General features: G+C 42.2%; 1 protein-coding gene across 1 annotated transcript; it reads left to right on the top strand.

Annotated features, from left to right (window-relative positions):
* Positions 1–4,878: 4,878 nt before the first annotated feature.
* Positions 4,879–13,296, top strand: LOC111170051 (uncharacterized). The gene is made up of 4 exons (XM_022564863.2): positions 4,879–5,145; positions 5,771–5,809; positions 6,422–6,548; positions 11,117–13,296. Exons 2-4 carry the CDS (start codon positions 5,777–5,779, stop codon positions 12,430–12,432), a joined length of 1,476 nt encoding a protein of 491 aa, XP_022420571.1. The 5' UTR covers positions 4,879–5,145; positions 5,771–5,776; the 3' UTR covers positions 12,433–13,296.
* The last annotated feature ends 527 nt before the right edge of the window (positions 13,297–13,823 follow it).

The following is a 13,823-nucleotide window of genomic DNA, read 5'->3' as shown; positions in this document are numbered from 1 at the left end:
TTTATATTGTCTAACACCTTCTTCCAAATGGCCAATAAATGCATAATTTGCTCCAAAGGGTGGTCTAATGTTGGTTCAGATTTTTGTCAAGGATACTTCCCAGGTGGTACAATGTCCTTCTCATTGCCTACAATGGAGAGCCATTATGACAGGCTGTATTTAGCCCTTTCTGTGACATGAGGATTGATCATGAGGATTGATCAGCACAACCATGTGCCCCAATATCAATTTCCCACAGCCTGTCATCAGTTGGTTGCAGCTGTCACTGATGATCATTCTGTAGATCCACTACTATACTAGATGAAGCAGAATGTTAATATTCTATTACCATTTTTGTATTTTCACTTAGAATCCTCCTACAAAAAACTTTTCTGCATCCTCTATTTGATTACCTTGAAATAGTCTGTACTGGAATGACAGTAGAAATCATTCATATTTCCCTTATTTTTATGTTTCCAGAATAAATAGCCAATTCCTTAACTTTCTGAAAGGCTTCTGACTCTGGCTTTGTAGCATTACGAGCATGTGGTTACTTAAAGTGCTTGATGCATTTAAAACTTGTCCAGGTAATTTTCTTTGAGATTTAATTTGTACCATAACTGTGGAGGGGGATGCTTTTCAAGTTGAATCCTGTGGCATCCTCATTCTCACGTGACCCCAGTTGTGTGGTAGACTGTCCTTGTGTCCTGGATTGAATAGATGTTCCATCTTGAACATTTCCTGCACTAGATCTGGAATTGGCAAATTTTTTAAAGATGCTATTTTCTTTCATGAGAAAGTGCATTTGGAGAACACAGCCTGAGTAATTTGGATGGTAATTACTCAGAACAGGGCTATCATCTGTAGATCCCTTTAATGAGAGGAGATACAATATACATATATGGTTTAAACATGGTTTAAACAAATACAGATCAAGTTTAAATTCATTCTTCCAAACAAGTTTAAAATGATATAATTTTTCCTTAAATTGTTTCCTTTCAATTTTTCTAACTTTTGATCAAACTGTGATGAATCTCTTGTATAATGTACTTATTAATTTTAAATATAAATATTTTCTTGAAATATAAACATGAGTAAATTTTTTAAATCTCCGTAGGGATTTTCCATAGATATATTTCAGTACAAATGTACAGTCAAAACTGTTTTTAAAAATGTAGTTGGGGAATTCCCTGGCGGTCCTGTGGTCAGGACTCTGTGCTTCCACTGCCAGGGGCCCAGGTTGGATCCCTGGTCGGGGAACTAAGATCCTGAAAGCAGTGCAGTGCGGCCAAAAATAAAAAAAGTACTTTAAGTATTACTATTTTGTATGGATAGACTACAACTTTATTACACAAAGAGATTTATATATTTGTTTTACTTTTGTCATTAAATTTGTTTGATTGTTTTAATTTCATTTTGATATAATATCGTTTAATAAATAAGTAAAATATTTATATTTACCCCAAAGTCAAAATTATAATAGAAGTAAATTAATTCAGATATATCTAGTTTCTATTCGTCCCTCCACATTGTTTAATCTCTGCCCGTCTATATCATTACTTATTGAAGGTTATAGTTCATTCTTTAATTGTTTTTAATGTAATTGTATAGCTAGATAGGTAGAGAGAAAATGTGTATTTATCTACATTATTTATATTCTTATTCCTTCACAATCATAAGAATAATTGTAGAATACTGAACATCTCTTAACCCACTTGCCTTTTCTCACTTAAGAATATATCCTGAAGGTAATTTCATACATGGAGGAAAATGATCTTCATTCAGTTCATGGCTGTAGGAAAATATGTTCTGTGAATGGTGCATCCTTTATTCAAATACCCCTCATATGAACACTTGTATGAATTCCACCCCAAGACCTTTATTAATAACCACTGCACCCATAAGTATGTACTCCTATAATCCAGTTAAATTAAGAAAACGTGTTACCAAAAGAGAGGAAATCATGTGCTATGTTTAGCAGTAGATACAGCTGAGCAGAAGGTGACACATTTACGTTCATTTATCTTTCTAGCATTTATTCATTTATTTCTATCTCAAATTAAAATCAATATCTCCTAGATATGAAAGTGAAGGGTTGGACTTCCCTGGTGGCGCAGTAGTTAAGAATCCACCTGTCAATGCATTGGACACAAGTTCGAGCCCTAGTCCGGGAAGATCCCACATGCCGTGGAGCAACTAAGCCCGTGTGCCACACTACTGAGCCTGCGTACCACAACTACTGAAGCCCGCACGCCTAGAGCCCATGCTCTGCAATAAGAGAAGTCTCTGCAATGAGAAGACCGCACGTCACAACAGAGTAGCTCCCGCTCACTACAACTAGAGAAAGCCCACCGAAGACCCAACGCAGCCAAACATAAATTAAAAAAAAAAAAGAAGAAGAAAGTTAAAGGCATGCCAACCTGGAAATGGAAATCATCTTCCTCACTCAGACTGGAGTTGGGATCCTGGGAAACTCCTCCCTCTTTTGTCTTTTAAACTTCACTTTGTTGACTGGATAGAAGTTGAGATCCACAGATCAGATTATCAACCACTGGCCTTAGCCAACAATTTGTCTCTCTTCTCCATAGGGATCCCACAGACAATGGCAGCTTGATTGAAATATTTCCTGGATGATGCTGGATGTAAACTTGTCTTCTATTTACACAAACTGGCCAGAGGGGTTTCTCTCAGCACTACCAGTCTTCTGAGTGGTTTCCAGGCCATTAAGTTTTGCCCCAGAACCTCTTTATGGGTGGACTTCAGAATTCGATCCACAAAGTGTATTGGTTTCTGTAGTTTTCTTTTCTGGATCCTACAACTCTTGGTAGATGTCTGCAGTCCTATTAGAGTAATTGGCCCAAGAAGTAGCAAAAATATAAGTGTAAAAACAAATTATGGATACTGTTCCCCACTCATGCCTGATAAATTTATCAGCTTATTACGTGTAATTATATTATCTTAAATGGATGTTATATGTTTGGGCTTCATGATCTGGACTAGTGGGTACATGGTCCTTTTCCTGCACAGGCACAAGCAACAAGTCCAACACATTCACAGCAACAGACTCTCCCCCAGACCTTCCCATGAGGCTACAGACACACACACCACCCTGATTCTAGTGAGCTCCTTTGTCTACTTTTATTGTCTCTCTTCCATTTTGAGTCTTTGCATTACTCTTATTGTGAATCCAAAGCAGTGGCTGATGGACACGTCTGTGCTAATAGCATCACTTTCCCTGCTTTCCTTTGTGTTCATCAGCAGTGACACCCATGCCTCTAAGTTCTTCCGTGATTTCTGAACCAGGAAAAAAAGTTTCCTAATCTAGCTCAAATAGCTATAAGTCTTCTGATTTCTCCAGTTGGATCAATATTAATTTGTATTTTTAATTTTTTAAATTACATGATTGTCGGTCCAAATTATTCTGCTAGAATTGGTGATATAATAGTAAATAAGAACAACCCTTGCTAAATAAGCAAACAACAGATCTATACACAAATTTTGAATTCCCTTTTACTAAACAAACAAAAAAATGGTATATATATATATATATATATATATATATATATATATATATGAATACACAGGCAAACACAGAGAGATGCATTCATGTGCAGACAGAATTCATAAAAGTTACCATGGCATAAACATTGCTTTTCTCCACAAGATAGAATTATCAGACTTTTCACTTTGCTAAACCAGAAACAACAGCCTCTAAGTGGAGTCACTCATGCTAACACCAAGACTTAATACCTAACATAGCTGCAGTTATAACCTTCCCCAGAAATGTAATCAGAAGCAATAAGTGTGGAATTGTGAGGTCGGTACCAATTGGACCAACCTTCACATGGGCCCTCTCCATTTCTCAAAGGAAGATGAGGTAACCCACCTCAAAAGAACTTTTTTCTCCAAAGGGAGATGACCTTATGTGAAATAATCCTTTTTTGTGTTTATAACTTCCCTGTGTTGCCTTTAAAAATCTTTCTCTTTCGGTGGAGCTTTGCAGTTCCTCTCTACTTGCTACATATGATGCTGCCAGATTCATGAATCATTCAATACACACATTTAGATCTTTAACATGTAGTCAGTTGAATTTTGTTTATCAACAACTTTCTATTTTATAAATGTACAGAGAGTAGTACTCCTTAATAAACAATAGCCAATGTTATATTTCATACAAGAGAAACTGTCAGCTGTGTAGTACAAAAAGGAATGTGCATGTGTTAAACAGATTTATGTTTTTTAGGTAAAATGATTTAATGTTTTATGGATAAGACGGTGTTTCTCACTGAGTTGGGCATAATCATTAATCATTGACTACCAGGAAGGAGAGGCCCGGATCCCACCACATCCGGCTTCGTCAGAGCCGTCCAATATGCCTCCTCTTTCTTGTCTACTGTGGCCCAGGTGATTTTTTTCTTTTCTTTAAATTCCCAGACAAAACGTACTAAAGCTCACACAAATGACTTTAATGCCTCAGTCTGCGTGCATTTACAGGACAATAGGATAATGTATAATCACTTGCAGCTACCAGACAATGTTCACATCTACCAGACAATGTTCGCATGGAATCCGAGTTTCTAAACACTTCAGAGATCAATAGCATTGAAGGATTTCTAAATGCACTTCGGACTCCCCAGAAATTGGCCTTCGCCCCTTTGAGAGGAAGCGAAGCTTCTCTCCGACCTAGAAGAACAAGGCCTTCAGCTCTGAGCAGCCCCGTGGCATTGCTTGACCCTTTCCCTGGGAGATTCCAGCAAAGGCGCCGCTCCTGCGGGCCTGTGTGCCGGCGGGAACTCCATTACCCAGAAAGTTATGCGCTGAGCGGCAGCGAAGAACACCCAATGAACATCCAGACTTTCGGCATTTCCGGGAGGGCGCACTGGGCGAAGGCGAGACTTCCTGTATTTTGTGGCGGTCATTTTGGCAGTCCTCGGGGTCAGAAGGCCGAGAGCGCAGAGTCTGCATTGAGGAGACAGACAGAGGAGGCGCGGGAAGAGGCTTTGTCCCCAGTGACTAGAGGCGGTTCTATAGTCGGGCACATCGCCGCTTGCGGGGCCGGTCTGGAGACGTTGGTGCCCGGTCCGTTCGGGACGCTCGGCTGTCCCCTCTCTGCCCCGGCTTGTGGCTCAGGTGGCGGCGGCGGCGGCGCCGAGGGACCCGCCTCAGGTAAACGCTCGTCCTGCGGGCCCTCACCGCCCTCACCCCACCAGACACTAAAGCCCCGAGTGCGGGGCGCCTGCTCTCGTGCCCGCAGCCCAGGCCCCGGTGTCCAGGACGGTGAGGTGGCCGTGTGTGGGGCCCTGTTTCTGACAGACGGTGTGATGGCGCGTGGCAGAGGGTCACAGGTGGAGGCACCGGCAGGTGCAAAGGCTGGGAGGTCGGATTGAGCCGGGAGGATTGGGGAAAACTGGGGTCCGTGTTGCTTCTGCAGGGAACAAAGTGTGGGTAGAGTCGCACCTGCAGTGACAGGCTGAGGAGTTGTACCTTCCTTCTTGGGGTTCTTGGAGCCATGGAAATTTTTGCGTAAAAGGGACATGATCTAAGTTAAGTTTGAAAAAATCCCCAGAGTCTGTTCAGTAGAAGCACAAATTGTAGGGCTGCTGAGGACATTGCGGCAGAGGGTGTTTGGGGTTTTTTCCCCAAGGACACAAAACTGCTGAGAGTCAATACAGAGGTTAGATGGTCGGTCCGAGATTACCTGGCTCTGGTGACTCCCAGGGGTGCAGGGAAGGCCTGAGCCCCTGGTAGGATGCCATGCTCACATCCCCCTAAGACCTGCCTCTTCCCACAGGTTTCCATGGCTGCGGAAGTGCTTTTGGAACCTAATCAGGTAAGTGGCGGTTTCGTCCTCCCTCACTGGTCCCAACCCCTATTTTCTCCAAATTTGTGGTGTCATGAGACTTATCACCTGCCATTTTCCCAACCTTTGGGTGTGGGGACCTTAGAGAATACTAGCTCAGGGTCCTGAGTTGAGTCCAGGGGTTTGATGGAGGGGTTCCCATTTCAGGCCACCAATGGAAAGAGGTGTAGAAGCTTGTCACTAAAACGGCAAGTGCTTGGAGGTGAGGCTAAGCTGGTTTAGGGAATTGCAGGTCTCCTTCCTTTCTGGTGAGAACAAACTGGGTGTGGGGAGTAAGAGTCAGACTTGGAATGACTGCCTGTGAGGTTAGGCATCTGTTCTGCAGGCAGTGGGAGGTCTGGATCAGATGAGGGAGGTGTTCGCATCTAGGTCTTAACAGGCCCCATGTGGTTGCAGGGTGGACAGCAGAGTGAACACAGTGCTGGGAGTATGAGAAGACAGCAGACACCAATGGCACAGGGATCTGGGATCTCCTCTGCGATCTTAGGAGGAGGATGGACGTGGGGTAGATGTGTGAGGAGATAGATTGTGGGTCTTCAGGAGTGAGGCTGTTGATGATTTCATCTGTCTCTGTCCTGGCAGGGAAGTGTGACCTTTGAGGATGTGGCCCTGTATTTCTCCTGGGAGGAATGGGCTCTCCTTGATGAGGCTCAGAGATGCCTGTACCACGATGTGATGCTGGAGAATTTTGCACTTACATCTTCATTGGGTAAGCTCTTACGCCTGCCCCTATGCCCTGGGCAAGGCTTGGCCTTTCTCTTTTCTCCAGGGTCAAGTATGTCTCCATCTAAACCATGGGTACTGCTTCCTTTCCCAGTTGCCTGGGTATGTGCTGTGGTTCAAGGGGTGAGCTGAGTGCATGTCTACTTCTCATCCTTATCACTCCAGCACCTCCTGCCCCGAAGCTTCACAGGGAAGGATTAGGTATCGCTGTTCTTTAGGTCAGCCTAATGGATCCCACCTGTCATGCCGTCTCTCTCGCTGGGTGACTGTCTAGTTCCATGGCACCCTAGTATTGCTCCCTTCCTGTACCTCACATTTATTTGTTCCTGACTGTGCCTGGAAGTGTAGTCACTTATATAGTCACTGCTTACACATGATCTTGAGAGGTCCTTTGCTTAAGTTCGTTTTACTTTATTTTTTAAAGGTTTATATTTCTTTCTCTTTTTTTAAATATTTAATTAATTTATTTATTTATCTTGTATTTTCTTTTGGCTACACCTGGTCTTTGCTGTGTCATGCGGGATCTTCATTGCAGTGCACGGGCTCTTCGTTGTGGCACGTGGGCTTCTCTCTAGTTGTGGCTTGCAGATTTTCTCTCTTTAGTTGTGGCAACCGGGCTCCAGAGCACGTGGGCTCTGCAGTTGTGGCGGGTGGACTCCAGAGCGTGTGGGCTCTGTAGTTGAGATGCACGGGCTTAGTTGCCCCACAGCGTGTGGGATCTTAGTTCCCCAATCAGGGATCCAACCCATGTTCCCTGCATTGTAAGGCAGATTCTTTACCACTGGACCACCAGGGAAGTCTCTTTACTTTATTTTAGTTGTGGCAAAATATACAAAACAAAATATTTACATTTCTAAGTGGCATTTAGTACACTCTCATTGTGCAATGATCAGTCATGCATCCACAGAACTTTTTCATCTTCAGACAAACTCTGTTCCCCATAATCAGTAACTTCCCTCATCTACTGACAACCACCATTCTACTTTCTGTAAATATGAATTTTCCTATTATGAGTATCCCATGTGTGTGGAATCAGACAGTAGTTCTCCTTTGATGTCCGGCCTACTTTACTTAGCATAGTATCTTAAAGGTTCATCTATGTTGCAGTATGTGTCAGAATTTGCTTCCTTTTTATGACTGAATACCATTGTATATACCACGTTTTTTTTACCCATTATTCTATCAGTAGACAGTTGGGTGATTTTGCCTTTGGCTCTTGTGAATTATGATGTTATGAACATGGGTGTGCAGATATATTTTAGTGTCCCTGCTTCAGTTCTTTTTGAGTATATACCCAGAATCAGAATTGCTGCATTTTATGATAATTCTTTTTTAAATTTTTTGAAGAATCACCATACTGTTTTCCATAGCAGTTTCACAAAGGTTCCAATTTCTCCCATGCTTGCTTACACTTCTTTTCTGTTTTTTTTGAGTAATAACCATCCTAACTAATGTGAAATGGTATCTCATGGTGTTTTGATTTGCATTTCCCTGACAGCCTAGTGATGTTGAGCATCTTTTCATGCACTTATTGCCCATTTGTATATCTTCTTTGGAGAAATGTCTGTTCAAGTCTTTTGCCAATTTTTGAATCAAGTTGCTTGGATTTTTTGTTCTTGAGTTTTAGGAATTCTCTATATATTCTGAATGTTAACCCTTCATCTGATAGGTGATTTGCAGGTATTTTCTCCTATTCTGTGAGTTGCCATTTATTATGTTCATACTATCTTTGATGTACTAAAGGTTTTCATTTTGATGAAATCCAGTTTGTATTTCTTTCGTTCCTTGTGAATTTGTCGTATCCAAGGAATCATTGCCAAATGTGGTGTCATGAAGCTTTTCCACTATGTTTTCTTAAAGAGTTTTATAGTTGTAGCTCTTAAGATCTTTGATGCATTTTTAGATAATTTATGTACCCGGTATCCATCCAACCTCCTTCTTATGCATGTGTATATTCAGTTTTCCCAGCATCATGTGTTAAAATGTCTGCCCTTCCCCATTGAATGTTCTTGGCCTCCTTGTTGCAAATCATTTGACTGCATATGCAAGAGTTTATTTCTGAGCTCTTTATTCTATCCCATTGGTCTATATGTCTGCCTTGATTCCAGTATCACACTGTTGTGATTACTGTAGGTTTTCAGTAATATTTGAAATTTACAATTGTGACTCCTCCACCTTTGTTGTTCTTTTTCAATATTGTTTTGGCAATTTGGTGTCCCTTGAGATTCCATGTAAATTTTCGGATGAATTTTTCTATTACTGCAGAAAACATCATTGGAATTTTGATAGGAATTGCATTGAATATGTAGATGGCTTGGATAGTATTGACATCTTCACAGTGTTAAGTCTTCCAGCCTATGAGTATAGAAATCTTTCCATTTATTGTCTGTAATTTTTTTTAGCTGTATTTTGTACTTTTTACTGTACAAATCTTACTTCCTTGGTTAAGTTTATTTCTAATTATTTTATACTTTTGACACGTATTTTTTTTTTTTTTTTGGTTGTGCCAAATCTTAGTTGCGGCTGGTGGGCTCCTTAGATGTGGCGTGCGAACTCTTAGTTGCAGCATGCACATGGGATCTAGTTCCCTGACCAGGGATTCAACCCAAGTCCCCTGCATTGGGAGGTGAATTCTTAACCACTGCACCATCAGGGAAGTCCCTTTACAGGTACTTTTATATGTGGAATTGTTTTCTTAGTTCCCCGTTCAGATTTTTCATTGTTAGTGTATCGAAATATAACTGATTTTTTTCATTTTGTATTTATATCTTCTTCCTTTGCAAACTTCAATTATTCTAACAGTTTTATAGTGGAATCTTTAAGATGTCATGAGCTGTAGTGAGTTTTACTTCTTCCTTTCTCTTTTGGATGCCTATTTGTCTTTCTTGCCTAATTGCTCTGTCTAGAATTTCTAATACTGTGTTGAATGGTAATGGTGAAAGCTGGCATTCTTTTCTTGTTAGTGATCTTGGAGGAATAGTTTTCAGTATTTTACCGTTGAGTTTAATGTTTGCTGTGGGTTTTAATTTTTTTGCTTCCATTATGTTAAGCTAGTTTCCTTCTATATATAGTTTGTTTAGTATTTTCATCATAAAAGGGTGATAAATTTTGTCAGATGGTTTTTGTACATTGATTGAGGTGATAATAAGTTTTTTTCTTACTGTTAAAATGACATATTACCCTGATTAATTTTGTATGTTGAACCATCCTGGCATTCTAGAAATAAATCCCAGGTGTTTATGGTGTATAATCTTTTTACTATACTGCTGAATACAGTTTGCTAGTATTTTGTTGATTAATTTTGCACCAATAATCATCAAATATATTGCCCTGTAGGTTTCTTGTAGTGTCTTTGCCTGTTTTTTTAATATCAGGGTAATAGTAACGGCTGCAGTTGACCTAAATTAAAGCAATTTTGCATTGCAAAGTAGTTACATCAGATTGATTCTACCATTGTAGTTTCTGTCCAGGTGGGAAAATACCTGGTTTTACTACTCTGCCACCTTCCCTTTAGCTGTGCCCATGGGTACTTCTTGTAATATTTGAAATATCTTTCCTGTGATCTGTTGTGTCTGAGTTGTCTGGGACAGTATTGGCTACTGACTTCTCCTGTCCTTCCCTTAGGATTTGTATCATCCATCTCTCATGCAGTAGCTCAGCTGGGGTTAGAGGAAGAGTCCTCTGTGCTTCCCAGGATGGATATGATCCCATTCTCCACAAGATGGGCCCAGATGGGGCCTGACCCAGATAAATGGCAGTTGGGGGAAGACATGACTTCAGGGCTTGGTTCATATCAATCATATCAAGAACCTGTCCTGTTTTAATTTTGTTTTGGTGATGCCATCACCAGTGGCCACACTTCACCTCCATCTTTCCATCTCCATTCTTAACACTTTGCTGACTTGTCATGTCTAATACTAGTCATTTGTATTCTGACTCCAGCTGAGACTATTCCCCACCTCTCTGGACTGTTTACCTCACTGATTCCTCACACTCTTCCCTCCTCAGTGCTTTACCACTTTGTAGTGTCCTAAAGAGTGCACATGTCTAATAATCCTTAAACACCTGTTACCTTTTTTCAGTCAGATATTTTTGGGCCTGAACAAGAATTCTGAACAGCATCACATGTCATCAGCAGATATAATCCTGCTAAAAGCCATTGACAGGACTTCCCTGGCAGTGCAGTGACTAAGACTCCACGCTTCCACTGCAGTGGTCACGGGTTTGATCCCTGGTTGGGGAACTAACATCCTGCATGCCGCATGGCACGGCCAAAAAAAGAAAAGCTGTTGACAGAAGAATAAGCTGTAGAACATGCCTTTCTCCTGGGCCACACCCTTTACTCATGTCCTGTGCCTAGTGAGGCCTGCACCATCCTGTGACCTTAGGGACCCAGTAGGGCACAGCAGTTGTTTCCTCAAGCTGACCCCAACTTCGTTTTCCTGAAAACAGTTTCATGGACTGATTCTTTGATGTGTCAATTTACATTTGTGATGATTTTGCCCTCTCTCAATAAGGTTAACATGTACTTCATCATCACTTCTTTACTTTCAGGCTGTTGGCATGGAGTAGAAGATAAGGAAGCACCTTCTCAACAGAGCATTTCTGTAGATGGAGTGTCACAGATCAGGACTCTCAAGGCAGGTTCATCTCCCCAGAAGGCCCAGCCCTTTGAGATGTGTGGCCCAATCTTGGGAGATACTTTGCACTTGCCTGATCACCAGGGAACACATCTTGGGCAGAAACCGTACACTTGTGGGAATCGATTCTATTTCTCTGCCAACCTTCAACAGTATCAAGGGCAGCACATTGGAAAGATACCCATCAGAAGTTCTGTGGACAGAGCCTTGTTTATAAAGAGCCACACAACCTATGTGTCAGGGAAATCCTTTTCCTGTAGGGAGATAGGGAAAGACTTCTTAGCCAGCACGAGATTTTTCCATCAACCAGTCACTCACACTGAAGAGAATCCAAACAACAATAATGAGTGTGAGGCTGTCTTTCACAGTGGAAAAATGCATCACAACTGGGGAGAAGGCAGGAAAGCCTTTAGCTGCATAGACACACTTGTTGAGGACCAAGGAGTCCACACTAGAGAAGGGCTTTATAATTGCAGCAAATGTGGAAAAGCCTGTACCCGAAGATGGAACCTCATTGAGCACCAGAAAGTCCACACTGGAGAAAGGCCTTATAAATGCCATGAATATGGGAAGTCCTTTACCCAGAGCTACAGCCTCAATAGCCATAGGAAAGCTCACACTGGAGAAAAACTTTATGAATACAGGGAATATGGAAAATCTTTTAGTCAAAGATCCAACCTCATTCAACATCAGAGAGGTCACCCTGGAGAACGGCTTCATCAGTGTGATGAATGTGGAAAATCCTTTAGCCGAAGCTCCACTCTCATTCACCACAGGAGACTTCATACTGGAGAAAGACCTTATGAGTGCAGTAAATGTGGGAAATCCTTTAAGCAAAGCTCCAGCCTCAGTTCACATCGGAAAGTCCACACAGGAGAAAGGCCTTACGAGTGTCAGGAGTGTGGAAAATCATTTAGCTGCAAATCTAACCTCATTATCCACCTGAGAGTTCACACTGGAGAAAAGCCTTATGAGTGTCAGGAATGTGGAAAATCCTTTAGCTGCAAATCTAACCTCATTAACCACCTGAGAGTTCACACTGGAGAAAGGCCTTATGATTGTGGAGAGTGTGGAAAATCCTTTAGTCAAAGATCCATCCTCATTCAACATCAGAGAATTCATACTGGAGAAAGGCCTTATGAATGCCATGAATGTGGGAAATCTTTTAGCCGAAAGTTTAGTCTCATTTACCACCAGAGAGTTCACACTGGAGAACGACCTCATCAGTGAAGAGAATGTGGAAAATCTTTTAGCTGCAAATCTAACCTCGTTGAACATGCCATAAATGGCAGTTGAACATGCCCCAACTGCCATTTATCTGAGAATTCACACTGGAGAAAGGCCTTGTGAGTGTGGAGACTGTGGAAAATCCTTTAGCCAAAGTTCCAGCCTCATTCAACATTAGAGAGTTCACAGTGGAAGATGTCTTACGAGTGCAGTGAATGCAGGTAATCTGTTAGCTGCTAATCTGATCTCATTCAATACCAGAGCCTTCAGACTAGTGAAAAGCCATAGATATGCTGGGATGTACAGTTTTAGTATAATTACACTGGAGGAGAGAAGTTGGGAGGGAGCCATCTGCCTGAATTAAAGCCCATATATCTGAAAGTCTGCAGTGGGGAGATTTCCCTAAAGTCCCAGGTATGTGATAATCTTTAAGGAACTGTATTATAATTTCTTGCCTGCCCAGGACCCTTGCCAGCTTTATGTCAGTGCCATCTATGGGAGAATTCATTTCATCTCTATCACCTGGGAGGTCCACAGTGTGCAAAATTACCTCTCAACATACTCAGGGAAGCTGACCTCTGTCCCATCCCCATTTGTGGGGGAAGCAATGAGTAGTCTTAGCTCTTATGGGGTCCTCATTCCCTTCTCATTTCCAAAGTAGGGCCTGGACCCGACCTAGTTTGGGCCCAGTGGACCCTGTCTGAGTTCTATTGGTGACTTGTCAGGGAGCACTGCATTTTCAGGGACACGTTAGTTTCTGGTGACACTTCTCTTGGATTTTCCCAGCCTCTGAGTCACAAAGCTGGGAACTGCATGCCTCCTATTGCTCTGCATTTTTTAATAATAAAGGCATTAATGTTTAAGCCACCTTTGGTCTTGGGGTTCTATTCACTGTGTGAGGTGATCTGAAAACAACTGGGCTCTACCAGCATTAAGGACTGCACAGCTCTCATGGAGGTCCCCTGCTTTGTGTGCCTCACATGTCAGTATGATTAAGAATATAGCTCTCAGTCTTCCCTGATGACGCAGTGGTTTGGAGTCTGCTTGCCAATGCAGGGGACGTGGGTTCGTGCCCCGGTCCGGGAGGATCCCACATGCCGCAGAGCGGCTGGGCCTGTGAGCCTTGGCCGCTGAGCCTGCGCGTCTGGAACCTGTGCTCTGCAACGGGAGAGGCCGCAGCGGTGAGAGGCCCGCGTACCGCAAAAAAAAAAAATAAAGAATATAGCTCTCTTTCTGGTTTTGGCCTAATGTACATTGTTACCCAGGGTCTCCTAGGAAAGACTGCAGGGTTTCAGCGTCCTAATTTGTGGACTGGGTATCAGGGTTTTTTGTGGGCTCAGAAAACACCCTGAGGAGCCAGGAAGTTATGACAGCCTTCAGTGCTTCTGATAACA

The sequence above is a fragment of the Delphinapterus leucas genome, chromosome 20 (assembly GCF_059928025.1).
Source record: "Delphinapterus leucas isolate spDelLeu-1000000601 "Yukka" chromosome 20, BTC_Dleu_Yukka2, whole genome shotgun sequence".
Classification (NCBI taxonomy): Eukaryota; Metazoa; Chordata; class Mammalia; order Artiodactyla; family Monodontidae; genus Delphinapterus; species Delphinapterus leucas.
Note: the sequence above shows the minus strand (reverse complement) of the source record. Positions and strands in the feature narration are given on the sequence as shown.

Coding starts and splice junctions, on each gene's coding strand:
- LOC111170051 (XM_022564863.2), top strand. CDS start 5,777: ATGGCTGCGGAAGTGCTTTTGGAACCTAATCAG. Junction 5,810..6,421: donor TGCTTTTGGAACCTAATCAG/GTAAGTGGCGGT, acceptor CTGTCCTGGCAG/GGAAGTGTGACCTTTGAGGA. Junction 6,549..11,116: donor TGCACTTACATCTTCATTGG/GTAAGCTCTTAC, acceptor CTTTACTTTCAG/GCTGTTGGCATGGAGTAGAA.